General features: G+C 43.4%; 1 protein-coding gene across 1 annotated transcript; it reads left to right on the top strand.

The window, feature by feature from the left end:
* The first annotated feature begins 1384 nt into the window (after positions 1–1384).
* Positions 1385–17448, top strand: LOC146181682 (anoctamin-10-like). The gene is made up of 5 exons (XM_084575534.1): positions 1385–1630; positions 7126–7539; positions 9130–9372; positions 13477–13788; positions 16834–17448. Exons 1-5 carry the CDS (start codon positions 1385–1387, stop codon positions 17446–17448), a joined length of 1830 nt encoding a protein of 609 aa, XP_084431660.1.
* Positions 17449–23737: the final 6289 nt, after the last annotated feature.

Raw genomic sequence — 23737 nt, 5'->3', positions numbered from 1 at the left:
ATTCCCAAAGTTACCTGCCGTTTCCGCCTTCTGACTGTCATATCATTCTTGCAGTAATTTGAGTTTACTCCCAGGGTGGTTATACCTATTGTTTTGTCCAATCCGGCCCTCTTTCCCACTCACCAGTGGCCAAGATTCTGCATTCCCCAGTTTTTTTTTTTTAGTATTTTAGCAAACTTGGTATGGATCTCGGTTTTATATCCTATTGGTTACACGACGTCCATTGTGGGTATCAATTTTGATACTATATTTCCATCTAACAAGCACTTGTCTTCAAGTCTAATATCTAGTCTCCTATCTGATCCCCTTGAAAACTTCCCTGATCACAGTGTAATCGCTACTGATGCATCTGTGAGCGCACAGATGGCGGGATTGGTTTTTTTTTCAGTCTCTTTCCTGGAGCTTTTCGATGCGCGTCTCAGATTACAAACTGATCATTTTAGCAGAGTTTACGGCAATTGGGTCTGCACCTTTAGAGGTTCCCAGCAAACAGTCAAAATTGAATTTTCTGTTCGACTGTCCTGTTTTGCTGCCATTGGAGTCAACACTGGATTTTCGTTTGAGCAGCTAACAAAAGTATTTCACACCGGGATGCGTGAAAGAAATCGTTTAATCAGGGTCTCAAATCATTGCAGTATTTTACAAAATGAAGTGGCGGACTTACCAGCCCTTGATGCACCTGTTACATGTATCATCCCTAATACTATTATAGGAATGTCCCATTTTCAGCGCTATCAATAGATGACCGCCTCATGCAATGATCCATTAATATCTACTGCAGACTACCAACATCTCATCTTTTCATGGAAAGTTTGTTCATGTCAACCACGGCAATGTGAGGTAACACTGGCTCTTATTCGATGCAGGATCTCCGCCTACATTTTTACTTATGTAGATGCCGGTTCAGTCCCATAAGTCTTTGTGAGGAGGTTTTCACATCAGAGAAGGGCATTACTAGAAAATTCAATAGCACAATTGGTATTTATTTTGCCGGCCTAGCTTCTTCTCTCCCTCGGTGCGAGTGCGAGAGGATTTGCGTTACCTCAAATGTGTCATTATTTACATAACTACATCACAGCTACGGACACATTCCCTTGATAATTCTTTTCCAAATTTTTGTTCCGTATTTTTTCTTTCATACAATTCTGTGACATTAAATACTACGTTTTTGTTTATTTGATAATTAAGTTCTTAAATTATTTCAGCATTTGTAATACATATCGCAGTCAACACTGAGCCCTGGCCTATCCTGCTTGTGGGTATGTGCATTTACCAAGGTAGAAGAGGAAGCCGAGCAGCGCCAGTACAACCGCTATCACCAGTGCTGAAGACGAGGAGAAGAAAGCTGCCTAAATTCTGACGCGGCGTCGGCGTCTTGTCAGCCATGGAGATTAGGCCGGCTGCCGGCGCTTCGGGCACCGCCGCGGCCGCTGCAGTGGCGGCGGCCTCATCGACGCCATGCGTCGAATTCGCCGTGCTCGTGCAGGGCTCCGAGGCGACGGCCGAGTGGCTGGCGGACCTGCTTCGCGCGGAGCGCCTGCTGGTCGAGTGCATGCCGGTGCGCAGGGGAACTCAGTGGCTCCTCTTGGTTCGCCTGGTGCCGGAGAACGCGCCCGCCGCGGCCGAGAAGGTAAGGGATGGGCATTGTGCTGCTGTTTATTCGAACTCGCACCAGATACGCCACAATCCTCTCATATTTCCATTATTACTTGGTGGTATTTAGTCTTTGCGGTAAACCCTAGCTTCTAAACCTAGTCAGATGAAGTGAAAGTGTTGTTTTGCTTAGTTGGGTTAGGCTTCGGTTTAGGCATGGGCAGACATGGTTTTGCAAGAAAGAAATACCGAGACTTAGAGTGGAGGGCGCCTTGAATGCAAGAGGCAGCACGTGATACCGTATCTGCAGTCAAGGGTCAAAGGTTATGGTCAAATGTCAAGGTAAAGTTCGACTGGTTGCAAAACATTGGTGGTACCATGCTTAAACTATATAGCTAAGCCGTGACTTCTGGTTCGTAAAGGCCAAGCGGGTGCCCAGGTTGACCTCTGCTGATACATGGCGTAGTGAAGCTTTCGTTTCAATGCATTTTTTGCGATTAGTTAGAGCAGTGCATTGTGGGTCTTTAGTCTGGGATACGAGCGACGCACTCGGGTAAATTCAATCATACAACCAATGGCATCTCGGACAGGGAAGACACGCAAGAGGACAATGAATGGTCGGAGATCAGTGTTTAGTTTCCTGATTGGAGGTGGTGATGGTGAACACATTTATTATAATACATCGAGGTATATACACTAGGTGGGATGCTTAGACAGGCACTCCATTGGCGTTTGCCGCAGCTCGGGCGCGCTGCGTTAAGACCTTTTGGGCATCTAGGGTGCAGCAGCCGGACAGGGTCGCCTCCCAGTTCTCTCGGGTGGGGTTGGGGATAGGGGGCAAAGATGGTTTTTTTTTTTGGCAGGCCCACACCATGTGGTAGGTGTCAGACACCTCCCCACAGTGCGAGCACAGCCCGTCGAATTGCGGATCAAAATGTTTTAGTGTAGCCCAGAAGTTCCAAAAAGATTATTAGACTTTCGGGATTGGATTGTTGCACTGCTGAATTGATGCATTGTGTAGCAAAGAAAATTGGTTAAACATGATCGTGTGGCATTTGGTTATATGGCGTCTTAAAACGGCACCGTCTAAACGTTATAAAGCATCAACGGCTGCGCTTGGTGGTCAACCGCGTTTAGATCCTCAAACGGCTAGAGAATTCAAAAGAAACAAAAACACACAGTGTCTCTTTTTCAGCGCTTTTAGGATAAAAACAAAGCCTTAAAAAGGTTAAGGCAGCCACTTCGTTGCAAAGTGTTGTGCTTGCACGTATGCCCAGTCGCACGTCCGTTAATGATGAGTGCTGGTCTTGCTAATCATGTACGGTGACACCACAGCCTTTGCGATCGATGCTGGCGGCAGTGAAAAAAGAATTGGCAATAAGTTTGGTTCATTCATTACGTGGCATGCTCAGCCCGCTTAGGTTGGTATACGGAGCAATTTTGAATCGCACCAAAAATCGATGTATCCGTATTATGGCGCATAAACATATTCTCGATTGGAATTGTTCTTGTTCAGCCCTGGAATCAATATATTCCTTCCCGTTTCGGACCAAATAAACCTGTTTGATTTCGAGCTTTAAACCCCGGCGTTCTATTTCCAGCCTTATATGCTGCCCCTTGCTCCTACTCAAATAAGACGTGATTAAAGTTGTTGCTTCTAAAGTATATTTTTAAACAGCGAGCATTTAAGTCGCGGAATGTGCAGTCTACTTCTGGCTGATAGTAACGACTCCTAGAAGTCAGTATTTCTAGTATGCGAAAGAGTGGCGAGAAATCACAAAAGTAGCTTACATCAAGGTTATCAAAGTTCTAGTTTGTGGGCGATTCCTCTGCCCGAGGGATGCGCACGACAAACACACAGTGGGCCGTATGACAAACATCTTTAATCTCACAGGGATCGTCGAAGTCGGTGCTAGGTCGTCGTCCGGGTGGCTGCGGGTCGTTTCCGTGGAGAGCGCCAGAGGCGAAGCAGGAACGAGGAGCCAGGGACCAAGAGGCCGCGACGGCGGCGCGAGGCTTCCTTTATAGCCCCCTCGCGCGGGACCGGTTATCCCGGAACGAGCGGGGAGAGGGAAACAGGCACCGAGAGGGAAACAGGATAGTGGCGCGGCCTTCGAATGCGCGGCGCGCACGGGCCTTACGGATACGTGGTGCAGGGCCCCTACAAGTTGAATGAGTTTATAAGAATTTTTAAGGTGGTCGCTACCAATCGAGACTAAAGAATTAGTTCCGCAACATAGAAGTGCTTTCAATTTGCGACCCATTACTTTGCAGCAATATTTCGATGTATGCGTAGTTAGCTCAGTGTTCATAAGCGACCCGACCTCTAATATAGGCTTGAAAAACATTCCCACATTGAAGGAAAAGTCAGTAAAGGTGCTGAGCACTTGGTAGTGGCAAGGCATTAAGCGAAGAACCCGAAATGGCAGGCACATCAATATTTTGTGCACTATGCACACATTCGCCGTAAGTGTGCTGTGCAGAGAAGTTGCGTTTCTCGCTTCTAATGAAAAACACTCAGCTGTGGTTTAGCTTGTGGTTAAATCTGGAGTCACGCGAGAGAAATCTGCATGGCTACGCTTAGGTTCGGCTTTATAGAAACGACATGGCGTTTGCACATAGTAGTTTATTCTATGGTTTCCGTTTTAATTATACCATAGTGGAATCACTTCATGTATGAGCACCCCTTGCCTCTCGTCGTTGTTAATTCTCATTCGTGCGTTGAAGACTTCTAGTGGTATGACATCGTCTCTACGTCGAACATTTGGGGCACACCGCTGTCACAGCGTTCGAACGAACCTTCTGCCCTAGCAACTCGCTATTATCTTTCGCCTCTACCAACTACTGAGTTATCTGTCTTCTTCTCCTTCTTTTCCTTCTTCTCAAGGGCAGGCATGGGCAAGCACGGCGAAATGGCGAGGTATTGGCCAATGCAAGTCTAGATACAAAAAATCTTTAGTTTATTTGGTAAATCTCTGCAGTAAAAGTGTCACAATTACTGCCATGCATACACGCTGAGCCTTGGTCTTCCAGAACCAGCGAAACATTCAATAGCTACACTGTAGCTTTCGAGAGTTCTGCTGTAGTTATTTTTTCAAGGTTATGGCCGCAAATTCTGGGCATATTCGATTTTTGTTTATTCCGTGCTTCTTTTTCTCGTCACTCACTCATCCACCCTTCAGGGCCAACTATGCCCAGTAGAACGAAATTGTTTTGCCTGACTAAACATTCATTTTTTAGGCTGATATGGACTTTTAGCATTGGTTCTCGGGCACAGGACGAAGCTATCGCTAGGATGTTTGATATAGCCTCCTTTCATCTGTCTCTTTGTTGCATTTTCCGCAAAATTACCGATGTGTACGTGTTGGTGCAAAGATCTAGATATCCTTTTACGCAGTCCGCTTGCCCGTAGTATAACAAGTTGTGGTAATGGTAGTGGTTGGTTTGAAGTAACAATAAAAAGTATGAAAAAGAGTTGCCAGCCGCGCCAACCGCTATCTAATATCTGAATGCACCCGAGTTGCGGCCGGCTAGAAAGAAATAGGGACAGGATAGCGAGGTGAAGTACAGATCGGAGCAATAGCAAGAAAGGACAAGGGGAGATTTTTAAGCAGTTATACAAACTAATCAAGTGGAGTAATTTATGTGTTTAAAAAAAGAAAAACAAGCACACAATCCACTATAGTTCCAAAGACAAGTGTGCCGTTTAGCCATTCAATGATTTAAAATAAAATCAATCTAATGATCACTGTGCCGCACAATGAGACTGCAGTGTAATTTGGGCAGTAGTCATAAACAAAAAGCGTCTTTTTTTTCTTCAACCACGTGAAGATATTTGCCTAAACCGCAGGAAGTCATGGTACAAATACTGCTGTTTATCAGCTTGGTAGGCGGCATAGCAACTTTCGATCATAAATGTTTCATAAAATGCACCAAAATTAAACGCTGCTCGTCATATAGGTAGAACCACAATCATGCATCTCATTTCGCCATAACCACAGTACAGAGGTGCACCATTCATACTCAAACATGCTGTTGTCTTCTCTAACTCGTTTCTTCCTAGGACCTGGAATGACTAGAATAACCTGTCGTCTTCGCTAACAAGTATACCTGAAGAAAATTTCATATCCAGTTAAAAGCTTCTTTTTTACATAGTTCAAACTTCTCATATATTTAGTTTTTATCTTCATTTTGTAACGTCTTCCTTTTTACATTTTATGTTTTATAGGTGCAATATTTTTGAGACAAAGGCCGCTTTCGAGATGTTGCATCTTGTACCGCGTTGTTCCTTGCTGCTTTATTTTTTCTTCATATTCTGACTGCAGCAATGATTTTGTGTTTTCAGACTTTTTCATAAATTTATTGTCTCAACCATTTCACATTACAGTGCAAATAGCCGGTACCTGCCCCTACCCTCTTTATAGTACACCTGTACCATTTGGGTAGTTTAAATAATTGGATAAATAAAAAGAAGATAATGTTCACAAGTTTTACAGCAGTACGCGAAAAAAAAATGGCAGAGAAATAAGAGGAATGTTTTGGCCAACAATATCTTTTGCTGAAACGCCGACAACAAATTAAGTATAACCTGCGGCTATCCAGAAAATCAGTGGAAAGAATTCTGGAACTTATGTCCATAGAGAAATTGCTTTTTTATCTCCACATTACGCCATTTTGAAAAAAACACGTTCTTACCGCTGCTTTGCTTCAGTGCTTTATCTCCCTCCTCCCTTTATATGAGCACTAAAAATGAATCCGAGTTAATGATACACACATCCCTTTTCATAAATTACTGGTACTTAAAGATTTCTTTGAAGACGGTGCTTCTGTTCGGAATGTATGTTGAACATTATAATATAATAAACTGTCCCGCCGCGCACTTTCTTCTCACGCTTGTTCCGTACATTTACGTTGCAGATCCTGATGTTGAGCAAACCGTACACGTTAAACCTACAGGACTAGGAAATGGGGGCCCTTTATACCTTGCCAGAATGTCGCCTATGTCTTCTAATGAGATAGATTTATTCCATTCTCTAACCATACATACCAGTGTTCTTTCAGTCTTTCTGATGGACATTTTCAGCCCTTGCACGCTCTACTCTGTTATTGTTCCCTGGAAATCATTCTCTTTTTGCAGGCGGAAGAAGAGTATGTAACTATTCACTGTGGATTGTAGAGCGAGATATATAAGAAAACAAAGGCTAATGAAGTAGAACACACATTTGTTTGACCTCCTTCCTTCGCTTGTGTGTTTCGCGCTTCAGGATGCGCAAAAAAGCTTTTATAACTCACTCATCTATCCACCATTTTTCAGTCTATAGATATGTCTCATAAGATCCGGGTACAGACAGCAATACAACAATATGCCGACTATTGTCAGGACCCTTTATTGGTTCGCCCTATGGAATCTCATTTTAGTTACCCACTAGCCCAAAACCTAATTTTGTGTCTCTATTATTCTGAATGCATAACCCGTGGATGTAACTCACAAGGCGATATATCTGGCTACGCGTTTTCCATATTCCCAAACAGACCACAATGTTCAAGATGCACCGCTTAGGCTACGAAAAGCCATTCACGATGGACCAGTGGCGTGACTTCGGACGTGGCGAAGAGAGCCGGCCACAGGAGCTCTTCTCCCTCGTCGAGCGCCAGGAAATCGTACAGAACGTCGTCGACGCCATCCGCGCCGACCAGCTGACCGAGGTGGTCGGCCTGGAGAACCAGTGCGTCCTTGTGCAGCCCGGACAGAGCGTGTTCGCCGTGTGCAAGCGAGCGGGCATCGTGTCTGCCATGTTCCCACCCCATGACTACAACATGCTGACTAAGATGCGGCACCAGTGGTTCTCGCACCTCACCATCCCGGTGCACATGATCAGGGTGTATTTCGGCATACGCATTGCCTTCTACTACGCCTTCCTGAGCTTCTACACGTGGTCTCTCATGGTGAGCATTCACAATTGCTTGCCTTTCGATGACGCTAGTGAGGCTTAGCACTTCCCAGCGCCGACGCGGTTATACATGTGCTTTGCGGGCGGCCCATGTATAACAGCAAAGCTTGAGCGAAGTTTCTTACGCCTAGCACTTGTGAAAGCATTCAGTGCATTACCTATTATAGTTATGGCCTGTTGTATGATTTCTGCATTGTGCTCACTAATTACATTTAATTAAGATAACTCATTTTCGTATGCCTACAGTTTTGCAAAGAAATAAGAACTATGATCACAACCATCCAAGCAAAAAAACTCTAGAGCATCGAAATACTTGGTTACTGCTTTAATCTATATTTTTGTTTACTGTACAATTGTTTGCAACAGCGATTTTTGGGCTTGTATTCAGTCGAAGTATTTGAATAGGAACATACAAGCATGAGATTAACATTACCTACATCATTGTCTTGAAATGACGTCAGAGCTAAAACAAAGAATACGCCCATATTGCTAAGTATATCGCGAAGTAATCGCATTTATTTGCAAAGAGCATACCTGCGATAAACTACAAAGTGTTTGGGGAAATATTTGACATCAGCTCTTGGGAACAGGGTGGCGCCGAACTCAGTCGTGAGCAAGTGACGACGCTTTTCGCTAGCTACTGCAGCGTTATACCTCAGTGGTTGAACAAAAATTGCTTAACAAGCGCCATACTTTATGAATATTAGAGCTCATCGCAGCAGTTCTCGTCACCATCAGTGTAAGTCGTTTGGCACCAAAACTCCAAGTCGTTCATATATTCCCTGATCTCATAAGCGCCCATAATTCCATCACAGTGATGCAGAAAGAGAGGGGGGGGGGGAGGGGTCAGACAGTGGTGATCTAGATTAAAAAGTGTCAACATAAATGTGTAGTTATTCAGATTAATAAGTGTCAAGATAAAAGCGTACGATAAAGGAAAGCCTGTTTTCAAATTGGAAGGGAGAGTTCTCGTCAATCAAGATGAGTAACATTAAGAGTGGGAGGGAAGCTAAGTAGTATAAAAAGTTCCTAGAGCACTGAAGAATATGACGTGGAAAAATACAAAAACCTGAGTGTTGCTGCTGCACGCGGTACATCGCGCACCCCTCGTCGAACACCACCAGCATTCTGTTGAGCGCATCAAATTACCGGCGTTCTATGATTGACTTAGAGTAAAGGAAAGGCTCGGTATCTGTCGCTCACGAAATCGCGGGCAACAGGTTAGCTCAAAGTACTCCGGAGCCCCTCCACTACTGCAATTCACGTTGCGAAGTTACGTATTCTCTTTCATATCAAGTGTTCATTAATGTTTGCCTACGGTTCGCGATTCAACCGAAAATGTCCATTATTCCCAAACCTGCCTTGTTAAAAACAATTAAGCCAAGAAGACATACATCTCATCTGCCTAAGGTGTCCCTCGTCATAAAAGATACATCTGGTTTATTTCTGATGTTCTCTCAGGAGTGAACGTTGGCGATTGACAATATTCTCTGAGAAATGAGCGAGATAGTTTGTCTTACTTTGTATCCTCTATTTTTTTTTTCCATGTGCACTATCAGTAAAGCAACACTTAATTGCATCGCAGGTGCCAATGACGGTCGGCGTGCTGGTCATGGCCCACCAAGACTCGCTGCTGTGGCGCATTTCAGGCGTTCTTTTCAACCTACTCTGGAACACCGTCATCATGGAGGTTTGGCGAAAGCGGGCCGACCACCTTTCGTGCTTTTGGGGCCTGCACGAGAATGCGGTATCGACAAAGAACCGGCTGCTGTTCGCTTACGGCGAAAACATGCTGGCCAGGCGAGCATTTCGTGTGCTAGCCTCGCAGGTGTGGTCCCGATATTCATTAATGGCCTCAAAGCTCGTTGATTAAGTTTGTAACCGAATATAGAGACGTATTCACATTTATAGAATACCCTTTGCACAACTTTGTTTTTTGTAGTATGGACTGGTATAGAAAGCTCTTTCCTTGTTCATCTTTCTAGGCTCGCCACCGTTACTTGTATTCAAAAAAGCAGAAAGCGTCAAGAATGCCAAGCGAAATGCCCTAATTGCCCTATGATACTAGAGCATTTCCCTAAACCTAATAATGGAATATCGCGAACACTTTCCTGCTGCAGATTGGTGGGGCATTCCTTCATTTTGTTTGCAGTAGCACATATTTCTCAATTCTAAAAGGCAGATAGGATGGTGTGAGTAAATAAATCACAACACCACATGGCACTAAACATAAGGGTTGTCTGAATTACTGCGCATGCAACGAATGAGCAGATCATGAGAACCGCCATGATCAATGTGCCTTGTTTCTGGTCGCAAGAACTCCAACAAACGGTGTCTTTGTATTCTCGCTAGAAGTAGACGGGTAACTCTCTGTTCTTATACATGCTTATATTTTGCTTAGCCTTCAAAGGAGCCCTACGCGTTCCTGGTAGCTATGATTTGTGCGTGTTGGCATGTTGCTGCTTTTCCGTTTCTTTAGGTAGTTATTAAACATTCATTGGCGGCAATAGCTTTCACTGACTGTCACGTATTGAACCCCTTGGTTTACAAAATACGCTTGTCTATTTTGTATGGTTTGCTTCCTGGACATATATGGACCTGCAGAGGGTAACCGCTGGAGCTCAGTATGGATAGCTCATTTGTTTTTTTTTACATTTGGCCAAGTGCACCTGTGGTATGAGCAGAAACACAATTGGGAGGCTGAAGTGAATATTGCACAGGACACTGCACGTGTAAATTATGATTGATCATGAAATTTAATGTGACGCAAAAGGGCAGTATGCTCTTAGGGCCGTAAACATGTGGCGCTAGATTAAACAATAGGAAGAGACAAGGAACCATAGGGGGACACATCATCAAGTGGAGGACCACCATGCATCATAATGAAAATACGAGTTGCTTACCGGCTGGTGTTAGGGAAGGGGGGGGGGGGGGCGCATAAGTAGCTATTGTTTAATTAACCATACGCAGGTTATTTTTTGGTAACGCACGACAACCGCTTCTTTCATCAAGGCAGAAAACGCTATCCCTCTCAATCGACATATTTAACAGCTTCCTGAACGGTCCAAAAGAAATTGCTGCCTTCTGATCACCCCCTCACGCAATAAATCGAGACTATTTTGTTCCCTTTGTCATCACTGATGGCTTGATTCCTCCTTAAGTTTGGTAGAAAAATGTCTTAATATTCTTTTACAGATTCCTAAATCAATGTGCTCTGTGATATTACCTGAATCCTCCCAGTTTGAGTAGGGAAATCACGAATGTACCTGATAAAAGTGTATGTAGACTTGATAGCTGAGAGGAGAATCTAGCCACTTGTAACTTCACGTTATCAGGCGGATTGCGGTGCATCTCTCTCTGCCATCTAATATCGCTGCGAGAGGCCATGAGGTCCGAGAGTTGTTTTATTAACATTTATGCAATTACCTTTCATTGTTTAACGGCAACCATAATACGAATCCTATTTATTCTCATAAATATTTTCAATAAGTATACTGCGGGCTAGCTTCCCGGAAAGAAAATTTTGCTAATCGTTCATGAATTCACTGGCAAATGACTGTGTTTTTGAAAGCATCAAAGTTAATAAGGTAACCATCGTTATCTACAGGACACGAAGAACGCAAACGAAATATCTTTGAATTGGGCACAAAATTGGCGCTGTGTTCAGGCATAGCCCACAGCTCGCGCCGCCTGAAGACAGAGTAGTCAGACAAGTAAAGGTGCTGCGGAAATAAAGGTCACAGGTGGAAGCATCTATACCAAAATATAAGCTTCTGCGAGCCTTGTGATGCCGTCTGGATGTAGCAGGAGCTGCAAATTGCAATAAATATACCTCCTCCTGGTATGCACAATGGTAAAATATAATACTGGCTGGCAAAACGATGGCGGCAGAATTTATGCCGTTTATGACTTCAGCGGGTGCAACGCATTGGTTACTGTCTGACCTCGAATCCCTTTTACTCAACGTAATTACTATTTTGGAACACGTTTGGCACTACAGCTGCTAATCTTTTATGTAGGAGCTCCATATCACTTGAGAATGATATTATACAGTTTCCCCTGAAAATGATTTGCCGGCGCATTCCATTCAGAAGAGAGCCCGGCTATAAGAGTTTTAATGTGATTTTCTTCTCGTGACGAAAAACACTAATCGATGAGAATTTTCAAATTTCCAGACCTAATTACTACCAGAAAGGAAGACATTTTTCACATTCTTGCCACTGTTACAGGTGCTGGGGCCTCGTCAGGCCGATTGGCTTTTTGTCCCAACCCCCTCTTTCTGTAGCAAGAAAATAAACTTGATCATCATCATCACATTCCGTAGTTTCTGTACAATATTTTCTGTTTGGCTACACCATGTGTCAACATGTTTTCTTCAGTTTTCTCAGAGCAATGTTTCGTGAATGTAAATTCATAGTAAGAAATGAAAATCACCATTTTAATGTTTCATGTAATAGTCAATGTAATATTTGAGTGACTTAATTTTAATTTATTTAAATTCCAAAACACATTTTTTATTTACTTTACTACTAGAACTTAACAAACACTGACTGAATATGACCATTTTTTCACGGTTTGAAAGCAGTAGTCAACGAATATTTCCTCAAATCGCATATTCTATGCTTTCTCCGCATTTTTGAACTGATGAGCGTGGGATGTTTTAGCTGTTATGCTTTCAGTCCGCTGCAATGCATGAAAGGCTGGTAACCATGTGAAAGCATCAGCTGAGGTCGGCAGTTTTCTTTAGAGAAAGGAGGAATACGCCGTAGCGGTTAATGTATGTAGCCTGTGGCCTATTCGTCCTGCTTCTCCGACGCATATGTTAAGCGCGCTTTTCCATATTTCTTAGACTGCAGGCGATCTCTTGCATACGCCGAAGGCCGCGGCGTCTCGATGCCTCGATTAATGCTGACACCAGAAGCAAAGGTAGCTCAAACATTCGACTGTTGTCGGGGCTTTCATACATTGCACGGCTGCCAATAGTTTATACACGGGGGTTCAAGACAAAACGTCGAAAGGTTCCTGCAAAAGGGGAGCCACAGTTTAACCAGTACAACGTCTAACATTCAAACTCGTAAGATTGGCCTGAAAAATAGGCTAAGAGAGGAACGATATTCACGCTGCAGCTCTCTAGATGACCTGTTTCTTCAGCGGAAGAGACTGCCGCTTATATACTTCAGCGCACTAGAGAAAAGGGGGCAAAGGGTTCTGATGAAGCACATGTGTGGACATACAGATCATAGGCAGGCGTTCATTATTCATTCAGACAAAGCGCAAACAACCATCATCGCACAGGCGACGACCCTCCGTATCGAGAACTTCGCACTTACAGGCATTTGCACACGCACACGAACACACACGAAGATACGTTCCAAGAGGAAGCGTATGGACTCGCCCTGTCTTGGCGGCGCTGCACGGCCAAAACATTCGCTATTGTGAAAGATTATCTTGAGGGCGCTGCAGCAGCATGTGTGATCGGGCACAAAGGTGGCGAAATGTAATAGGGTCATAGAAATCACAGAAATCAGGGCTATTCTCGGCGAAAAATACCTGCATTTTTATTATTGAAAGCTGCACTCGCCATTTAGAGGCCTCATATGGAGTGAGAACTAACCCTTACGACTTTCGTGTATGTTGTCTTTTTAAACTAAGCGAAGCCGTTGATCAAAATGATAATTCTAAGAGCATGCCTTCCTTGGAAGATTTATTGAGGACTGCGAAATTTGTCCCATTAAACAGGATGAACCTGCGAGCTTGGATTGAGAAGCCAATTTTATACAGATACCCAATAACAGACATGTAACATGCTCTACCGACCAAAATCATCCAGGGTTCTCCGATTACTACTGCCAGGCTGCCCACCAGGTTACCCATGATGCGTTTTGATAAGGGGTACATTGAAGCAATAAATTTCATCAAAATCATAATGCAGGTGGTGGTCCTGGCGTGCGTGCTGCTATGCGTGTTGCAGCAGTATGAATACCTGACGCTGGAGGCGTACATGTCCGCCATGTTCTCCGGCTCAGCACTGGTGGATGCCGCTGCCCGCGTGGTGCCCAGTGTGGCCAACGCGCTCGTTGGTATGGTCTTCTCTGATGTGTACCGGGCGCTGAGCCAGCGACTAACCGAGTGGGAGAACCACCAGACACAGTCCGAGTACCTTCAGCACCTGACCGGCAAGCTCATCATCTTCGACTTCTTCGGCCGTTTCGGCAGTCTCTTCTACACCGCCTTCTACCTGCAGGTGAGCACGGGATTCGCCATCGCATCTTTTAAAGCATCGTTTTGTCTAACTGTACTCATAACGGTTATCTCGGCATCAGCTAGGTTTCACTCCCTAAATGACAATTCCTTTCACATTGACTATGATAGTTCTTTGTATTTAGGCATATCAAACTGTCATTTAAAAACGTCCAAACGTAGTAAACGCAGTGCATCTATCCAACGCCATCTATTGAAAGGGAGATCAAATGTCTCCAGTCTAAAGGAAGACAATCGCTTTTAAATAAATGAGAAAAAAACGTTATTCAACTTTGCCTGCGAGAGGATAACAAGTGTAGCACCCGCGCTTATAGCCTGTTGTCATCCACGGCGTGTTTAAATTCAATGGGGCGACCAAGCATGACACTCTCTCAGCCAAATGAGAGGTAGTACTCCGCCTAACACATATTTCTATAATAAATGACGTGAAACGCAGCCTATGGTAGCTAGCTATACTCTGTGAATGAAAACAAACGGATGTGCGTCATCCTGCTATTGTAATGTGAGCTTATAATAAAACATCACAGACAGCAATCCAGAATTTGAGATGTCATGGTTCGAATCCGATGCAGCACTCGTCTTGGGAAACATTTTCAACGTATATATTCACTTTAGGACATTTTAATTCAGAATTTTACTTCATTCTGAGCTGATCATGCACGAAAGCGAACATAACAATGTTTGATGGGGAGCCTAGTTCACAAGCCAAGCCAGCGTTTCGACAAGAGGACTTGTGTTCTTCGCATTATCGTGACGGAAGATCACTGCATGTCTAAGTACCATTCTTGTTTTTTTTTTTTTGTGGGTTCACCTGAGCAGCCCAAGAACATGTATTTGAACTAAAACGTGATTATATTCTTACTTGTTTTTAGATTCTCTCTACGCAATAATAGCACAATGTAACGCTTTCGTATTGATACGCAAACTGACCAAACATTGCAATATATTCGACCTACTCACCTCAGCAAAATGCGCGTAATCAATAACAGTTCGTTAGATTCTCGGCAGCCCTACATTACAACAACGCAAAACAAACGAGGACCCAACAAAGAAGAGCCAACGCGAGCGCTGACTTTCAACTGTTGAAAGTCAGCGCTCTTATTGTCTCTTCTTTATTGTGTCCTGGTTTCTTTTTTTTTTGCGTTGTTTTAGTATGAATCGAAACAAACCTGCTCAGCTTTATGTTCGTTTGAGTAGAACTTTCCGGACACAGATCTTTGAAGTAGTGTTATACATTCTCAATCCATTCCTTGCGATGTGTGATATCTTTAAAGCATAAATCCCCAACCAAGTGAGGGGCAGACACAAAGAAGTTGTTCAATGTCGCTGCACTGTAGACATCTTCTGTAAACTGTGGCGAGCAAATTTTCAAGGAGAGCGAGAGCGGATGAGACCAAAGATGAAAAATTCCAAAATCGGGTTTACAAATTTCGACAGTTTGCTCTCAAGAACAGCGGAATTTTATTTAAAGCTCTTCATGGACGTGCTTGGTAATTGTCTAAAAAAACAAAGCATATATTTTTTACACAATACACTTTGCCGCGAATGTAGGAAGCGCGAACAAGAGAACTTCCATTGGCAACGTTGTACATCATACATTTTACGCAATGTGGCCACTCTCATCAGCTTTAATTTTTTAAAATAGTGCAGCAGTCTTGGATGGTGTTGCAGTTACCTGCCACTGAATCATTTCCTCACAAGAAATTGTTTTGGCTAATGCCGCTATAAAAAACGGCATCGCACAAAACCACTTTATGTGAGTAGATTCAAAAACCTAATATAATATAGAAAGCTGACCGCTTTCAGAAGATTTCATGCAAGAGAAGTCCCTCATGTTATGGCACCCTAGAATAAAGGAGAAACTATTTATTTATTTCCGAAACTGTCTAGGTAAATATTTATGTAAAGAAATAGAGTGATTTGCACTTCGTACTCCTAACAGCTTTTTCGTGTGCCTTGCCTCCATGTCTTATTTCCTCCCTTCCCGCCTCCCACCTCAACCCGTGTAGATTTGCACACGGGTTTCTCCTCATGGTTAACCTCAACTTTTGCTGAATATTTGATTTATATAACGTTTGTGGATAAAGATGTCGTTAGAGTAAGCACTTCAACTTTGGTCACCATTTATGTTTTTGTGTAAAGGTAAGTTAATGGCTAAGGAATGAAGTGTGCGCGTAAGGGGAAAGTTTCTTTTCACCTTATTGTCCTTGTAGACGTGTAAATCCGTACCAACATTGTTTAGCTATTGTTATGTTCTTTCCTACTGTACAAATGGGAATCACATCAGAATATTACGCCATAATCCATTCATTCGAAATATCTAGTTGATTTCTGATATCAGCTAGAAAGGAGGGGGGGGGGGGTCATGTACAATTGTAAACAGGGCCTATATGTTCTTAACGACACATAGATTATTATAGGCCGGTTAATCTCAAAAGTTTAAGGCTTTGAAACGTGCTCTTACTCCGTACACTAGATGACCCTATTTGTTACTGACATTAATCCCAAACAACCACTGGTCGCAGTGTACGGCGAGGCCCCGTTATTAGTAATATGATATATTACTCATGAGTTAATGGTGTTGCTTGAATTACTTGAAACGGAGTGCCAGCCTTATAACAGGAGAAAGCAAGGAAAGTATCTTGGAAAAGCCGCTTTATTTAGTGGCATTTTACGCTTCGCTTTGCCGACGTCTTATAGTTTCTAGTGTTTTAATATATATGTATATCATGTAATCACACTTGCTGTTTTCTGGTTTGCAACATTAGCAATGTTTAGGCAGGAAAGATGCTATTCCGCACAACCAAAATATGAAGCTGGACTGGGAAACCTCATTGTGCCATGAAGCGGTTCGAAAAAAGCACGTGTTCTTAGAAGTCTGGTTCATTGATCAAACCGCTGGCAACAGACTCAGACCTCCCTTCTTCCCTTCTGTTTTTGCTGTATCTCAAAATTGCGTCAGGGTTTAAACCATCTTCTTTTTCTAAGCGACCACAGCGTGTTTTTGTTTTCTTTTTTTCCTGTACAGGACATCCAGCTACTGCGGAAGCAGGTCTACATCCAGCTGGTGATGGCCTTTACCAAGGAGAATCTAGTCGAAATCGCCATGCCGCGAGCGCTTCGCCGCATCACCTGCCTGGTCCGCCACATTATCCGCAGTGACTCAACCTACCTACCGGGCGTACACAGTATCCTGAGCGAGGCCGACATGGTGACCTACACCAGCACCTACGTGGACTACTACAAGATGTTCTCGCAGTTCGCCTTCGTCTTCCTCTTCGGTCCCGTGGTTCCCCTCGCGCCGCTCATCGCCTTCTTCGGCAACCTTTTCGAGATGCTCATGGTGGTCTACAAGCTGACCGTAGTCTTCCAGAGGCCCCTGAAGGTCGGCCACGAAGGGACAGGTGTCTGGGATCCGTCGTTTCAGGCCATCGGCTTTATGGCTGTGCCTTCTAATATTGCGCTCATATGCGTGGAAAACCCAGACTCACTGAACACCGTGTCTCGGATATTCACCGACACGGAGTTCGTGCTGTTCCTTGTGGGCATTGAGCACGCCATCCTGCTCCTCAAGCTGACCCTGCAGTACGCGCTGCGGTCGAAGACCCGATGTCCGCACTTCAGTCCCATACAGCATACTTGAAAGGGCCACCAACCCTTCAATCAATCAATCAATGAGAGTGACCGAAATTCACTGTTTATATAATTTTTACACTTATTTGATATTGCAATGACTATTCTAAACTTTACATTCTCGCATTACTATTAGGCACATATTAAAACACCATCCAGAAGGTATTGGGGGTATGTCCAGTTCAGAGGCGTGTAATTAAGATGAGGTACCTCGATCCCCAGATCAGTGCAAAATACGTTCTTTCTTTTTTTTTTTTCAGTGAACACCAATCGCACTTTGCAGCTCAGATGAGGCCGCGCTTTTATGCATGGTAGTGCCTTTTGTCTCCCTGGGTGGCTTCAGCTTCTCTGCGCCCGTTCCGCCCGCGGAGGAAGAAGTGCGCTCTGACCGATCAGTCTCCTGGTTTGTCCACGCCATCGAGGGCTAGTGATCGCTTCCATTTCTCTCACGATGGTGCTTTACTGGTCATGTATTGTTTTTCTTTTCGAAAATATCTACATCGCATTACTAATGTAAAAGTAATGAGTGAAATATTTACACCTAATTAGAAGGAATAGAAACGCCTCCTGAGCGCAAAGTTCTGTTAATTGCAAACATATTTTCTAGAGACTACAGCTCTAGTACTTTCAAGCTGACTCCAACCGATAAAACTACTCTGAAATCCATACACTCGGGTATATTTAGTTCTGCTGATCAAGTCTAAACACGCCGCCAGAACGTGTCGGCCACATGGAATCTTCCGGTGGTGTCACATACCTGTCCTACAAACACGTATATCTCGAGTCATATACGTATGAGTGAGTATTGGTAATATATTTTAGACCAACTCAGTAACAGAAGGCTTGAAATATTTAGACCAGAAACAGTTTAAGTATTCATAACAGGAATACAAAAACTTCTAGCTTTCCTAAGATATACGCCATTGAACTATCTCTGGATTTCTTAACGCCTAAATAATGGCCCATTTCATGATCCATTAACGCCAGATCTTGAACCGTGATTTCATAGATATGGATATATCATGTGACCAGGTTGAATGGAATTATGAGAGGGGAGTGAATATATTTGGTCACGTGGCAATAAAGTAAGACGTGTTCAGTAGCACAATGATCATACTGATGCGTTGGTTTGGGAAATTGCGCTGCCGGCTCTGTAGCTGCCTGGTCCTACATCAGACCGAAGCCGCCTTTTCATGCAGCTGTATAGTGGACTGGGCAGGAAAAACTGACTGCTGGAGAGAGCAGTATATGAAAATTCTGAGCTAGCATACTTTCTGCTTTAAGTAGCTACAAGTTCAAAAAGGATGTGCTTTAAATTTAAAATTAAGTAATACCTTTGTTTTTGTTTTTCCACAGGGAACCTCACATTTCTTTGGAACATTCGATGCAAATAGCTACAGGTAGCAATTCATTACTAAACACATTAACAGAGCTGCTTAATCACAGCGCCGTTCTTCCGGAAAACATGGAATAATTTGTTCCTCAGTGACCTTTCATCTCATTATTCACTACACATTGCAATGAAAGAGTGCTTAGGCACCTACATCTCAATCCCAAAGGCACTAATATGCTCGTAATTTTCACCTTTTGCGGACGAGCGAATTGACTAAGATCACTCCGGCACTCATATTATTGGCAGTGAATAATTTTATAGAAATCACCATTCCAACCAGTTAAGCGGCGATCACTGCTGACGAAAGCAGACTCCTCGTAACGTTCAGAAGTCCCAAGTTTGCGACGGTAACATTGGCTTCTGTACCATTTGAAATTTTTGATTTTCGTAAGAAAATTCATTTTACCTAGCTTTCCAACACGTTTCCTCCCTACTGAGACGCCGGTTATTCTCGTGATTTGAACCGCGCATATCACGTCACTGATCGTCGTCACAGTAACTGTTCCGGTTCCATGAGAAAGATTTCGACCAGACAGACTAAAAGTTGCGGAAGCCTTATCTCCTGCTAATTTCTTAACGCATCGCCCAATCATCCACCCCGAAACCTTTTTTGTTTTTTTTTTGTTTTTTTATTCTAGAACTGCCTCGTTACCTTAAGCAGGTGTTTACGGTGTTTCCTTTATCCGAGCTCATGAGGTATTAGTTTTCGCTTCGCGTGTGAATTTTAGGATACCTTCAATTCGACATTGGCCAGAAACAGTGTAACCATATTAGGGTAGGGACGCAGCACAAGCGTCACTGGATGCTAGGGATCAGATAAAGTACCAGCCACGCTCTTCCGAACCGGACCGCTGACAGCAGCGTCAGCGTCAATGTAGCGGTGAATCTTCGGCGGAGGAAGTGAACACATACATGAAGGGCGTCATTGTGACAGCAGCGAGTTGATCACGCGTGGCGCGTTTCTCCCGCGCAAGCCGTTGCGTGGACAGAACGTTTTCTCCGTCATCACCAAAAAGGTTGCAGCAGCGCTTTATTTTTAGGCCGTGCCCTTTGCAGCGGTCCAGACGCAAAGTATAGAATAATTTATTGGCTGGTCAATACTATTGACGCAAGTTATATCCTAACAACGTAGAGAAGAAAAGATTTAAGTTGAGCTTTGTGTAGAAATGCGGTTAAGTGAGCAGTACATCACTCAGTCATTGAGTCACAGTTTTTCAATCGAATGCACTGGGGAAGCGCAGTGTTCTCACTTCAGATAACAAAAATAGGACAGGGACAGCGAATCATGCGTTCGATGAGGCAAATGGAATAAAAATATAGAAAAGAATTCATAGGGCATTCCTAACCCCTTATTTAACGAAGGAAATGCGACAACTCGTCCTATTTCTTACATATCCCACAAATCGCTAACGTGCAACGGACTGAGTAGACGAAGTTACGTGTACAAAAACCGGAATAATTGCTGCCGCTATTTAATGCCTTTTTGCCTCCAGCAGTCCCAAGAGCCATCAGTAATTGCAAGAACACCCACTGCATCTGACATCCGACTGCACAATCCCCATTAACCTCTTGTCAATGTTGTAGACATGAAAGTAATGTAAAAGCGAGTTGGCACGCTGCCAATTTCACCGGGTGGTCTGCGGCGCCTCCGTCAACGTAACAAGCCGTCAGCGCACAGTACCTTGGACTACGATGGCGGTGTATAAGTTAAGAGCTAGTCAGGTAAAGAAAATTTAACGCTATAAAATAGGTTTCAACGAAGTAGGCACTGTGCATGGTCCGCACGCGCAGCAACCACCACCTTTCTTTTCTTATCGTCGTAACCACGAACAAAAGTCCCAGTGTCCTATTGCAATACGGTGACATGTACACGTTCGTATTTTAGAAAAACCAGGGAAAATGGAATTGGTTATAAAGGCAGCATCAATGATCCCATTCACTTTAAAAAGCTCCTTACAACGCTAAATAACTCAATATTATATGTGTATCCATTCACATATTATGCTGCATTGGTGCACCGGCTCACATTATTTTTTATCATTCTTTGATGTTTTACTAAAATTGTTAACCTTAATTGTTGCCTTTATTGAACTGGTACAGAGGAAATGATTGGGCTGGGAGCATTTCAGTGGGAGCTTCCGTATTTCAGTAGAATTCCTTACCCGCACTTTTAACTAGCATCAATCGTCCCATTCAACTTGAAAGGATCCTTACAACGCTGAGTAATGTGTTTGTGTTCATTAGCTGATTTATTATGCTACTTTGGTGCAACCCTCAGTATATTGTTTATCAAATCTCTACTGTAGTTCTAAGAAAATTGTAAACCATAGCTTCTACCTCTGTTGTTTTTTATCCTATAAATTATTCTTGGTTTTCTTACCCCATTGTTGTGATATTCTATTTCACTCTTTTATGTAATCTGTACCTTGATGGCAAAAGAAAGAAAGAAAGAAAGAAAGAAAGAAAGAAAGAAAGGAAGAAAGAAAGAAAGAAAGAAAGAAAGAAAGAAAGAAAGAAAGAAAGAAAGAAAGAAAGAAAGAAAGAAAGAAAGAAAGAAAGAAAGAAAGAAAGAAAGAAAGAAAGAAAGAAAGAAAGAAAGAAAGAAAGAAAGAAAAATAATGGTATACAGTAATGGGAGGGGGGCGGGCGCAGTTGAGTTGTCGCTCGCAGAACACAGAGAACCTCTAATTTAAGGAAGGAATAAAGTAACCAGAGAACTAGGAATAAAACGAGTGCGCTTGGAGAGGGTGAACTTATGAGCGGGCAAACTGATGCGATAACCAGAGGCAAAGTCAAAGGACAAACGAAACGAGTGATGATTAATGTTTTGTTATCAACGTGACACTGCTTATTAGTGCAACAGGTTCAAAATACGTGCGAAAAATTCTTCAGCTTCTGCGCCTTTATTCACGCATGCGCGAACCCACCAAACTGCGCTTGATAATGGACCTAGACAAAAACAAGGGGACAGAAATATTTTCCTACCAACATCCGCCTCAGTTTACTAAAAAGTAATCCTCAAAACGCAAGTATCTCCCATAGAAAAGCATTGCCTTCCACTACGTCGCGGACCGCTGCGCTTGCTGCAATCTCGTATGGCTTAGACGAATTAGGGGACTTTTTCTCACACCGGCGCAGCCCGCTGTGTACCCACCGACCAGAAACTATGAAGTTTAAAGAAGGTTGTTGGTGTCTTTTCCTGTTTGTGTCGCTTTCCCCACTTATACAGTGTTACCTTCTCTCTGATCCCCATTCGGCTGCGGCATTTGCAGTCATGATATTAGTTGTGTGAAAGATGTTTATTTCGTTATTTTTCTTTTTTATTGATCTCTTTATTGCTATCAATCTCTCTTATTCACCTCTAGATCCTTTCTTTCGCAAAATAATTCGTGTCATTTTCACTTCATCAACTTGTGAGGCAGGTACCAGTGAGCACCACTCGGACAAAAGAACGAAGAACAAGAGAAGTCCGGTGATAGGCGTGTTATTATGAGTCAAAAAGTCATCCGGAGACATATACGCTGCCACACCCACTACAATTCGCTGCAGTGCTTTAATCCTAACGCATCTAGTACCGTTTACTTCCTTGCACATCCTGAATTTCCTGTTTTCTTGCACTTTGTATGTCTTATTATTTTTGGTTCAAAATATCTACGCAGGAGCATAAGGTTTACCTGTTTGCTTTTTTGGTTCATGTGCCTCCAGAAACTCTTTAACGTAAAGGGCGCAGCCCAGAAGATGGAGAAAACAGTATGGGGTGCGAAGGCCAGCCGTGCTGCAACTACACAAAGTTTGCTTCAGTTAATCAGCCGATGGTATTATATTCTATTTGGGATCTGTCATTACCAGCTTATGAAGAGTGTCTACAGCTGCCTCAGGCAGTCCGCTCACATTACTCTCTTTTATAGCTCCCGACGCGTCCTCTACGCTATTTATCAATCTGTGGTCCAGTAAGAAAGCTTTCATTCTCTGCACGGTTTTTCTTTTCAGGGGTGCCTCGTGTACTACCATTGTTTGTAGCTAGATTGCAGTGATGTTGGGAAATATTTTGTCCTTTCAAGCTCACTTACCTCTCCTTCTCAATTTCAAAGCGTATTAGTAAGCACGCTAGTTACACTGTGTGTAAATCAGGGCAGTGCTTCATTGCGATAATTTATTGTCGGTGAGATTAAAAAAAACAAAGCCTAATGACGCCTTCTTCACGCTGAGCCATTAGGCTGAGAGGCCTTCGCCCTGCAGTGGGTATAATCAGGCTGATGATGATGATGATGTTTTTCTCAGTACGCACAACTCCTTATTTCAGGGCAAAGCGTTTTCGCTAATCAAGCACATTCGTACTAGAAACGAATAACCACAGCTCGCGGCGTCGACTACCGCCTGCCTTTTACAGGCTCATCAAGCCGGCAGAAAAATTGTATTATGCTGGTGCGTTACCCCAGCGGTGTACATAACGCAAGCACTTATAAATATATATTGAAAAAAACAAGTCCGATCTTCGCTTCAATGCAGTTGCCGAAGAGCGCGAATAGCAGCCCAACTATGCTGAGGGTCCTCGGTCTGCACAACTATGTTCCGCACACGCAAAAACTCCACCCGCACGTCTATACAGACCTAGCCTTTCACATCCAACGAGTGAGTTTGATGGTGCGAAGTTGCATCAGCTGCTCTAACCTCGCAGGTGAAAGGTGCCGGCAAGCGTCAGCGAACGTCATGCCGTCGCATGGCTGTCCGCCTGCTACTATCTCTTCCAGAGCAGCCCGGCTACTTTTGACAACTACGGTACGCTTATTTGGCTTCCAAAGCTACGTTTCTAAAAAGAAACAGTCACAACACAGATAAAAGAAATGAATATCCTAAATATATTTTTAGCACCAGCACATGCAAAGTTCTACTAGGCAGCGCAAAC

This window comes from Amblyomma maculatum, chromosome 8, assembly GCF_055883805.1.
Source record: "Amblyomma maculatum isolate TAMU_Amacu chromosome 8, ASM5588380v1, whole genome shotgun sequence".
In the NCBI taxonomy this organism is placed as follows: domain Eukaryota; kingdom Metazoa; phylum Arthropoda; class Arachnida; order Ixodida; family Ixodidae; genus Amblyomma; species Amblyomma maculatum.
The sequence above is the reverse complement of the archived record's forward strand: the minus strand, read 5'-3'. Positions and strand labels throughout refer to the sequence as shown.

What these genes read in the sequence shown, in the direction of transcription:
- LOC146181682 (XM_084575534.1), top strand. Translation starts at nt 1,385, where the DNA reads ATGGAGATTAGGCCGGCTGCCGGCGCTTCGGGCACCGCCGCGGCCGCT. An exon ending in CGCCCGCCGCGGCCGAGAAG is followed by an intron (nt 1,631 to 7,125) that starts GTAAGGGATGGG and finishes ATTCCCAAACAG; the next exon opens with ACCACAATGTTCAAGATGCA. An exon ending in TTCGTGTGCTAGCCTCGCAG is followed by an intron (nt 9,373 to 13,476) that starts GTGTGGTCCCGA and finishes ATCATAATGCAG; the next exon opens with GTGGTGGTCCTGGCGTGCGT.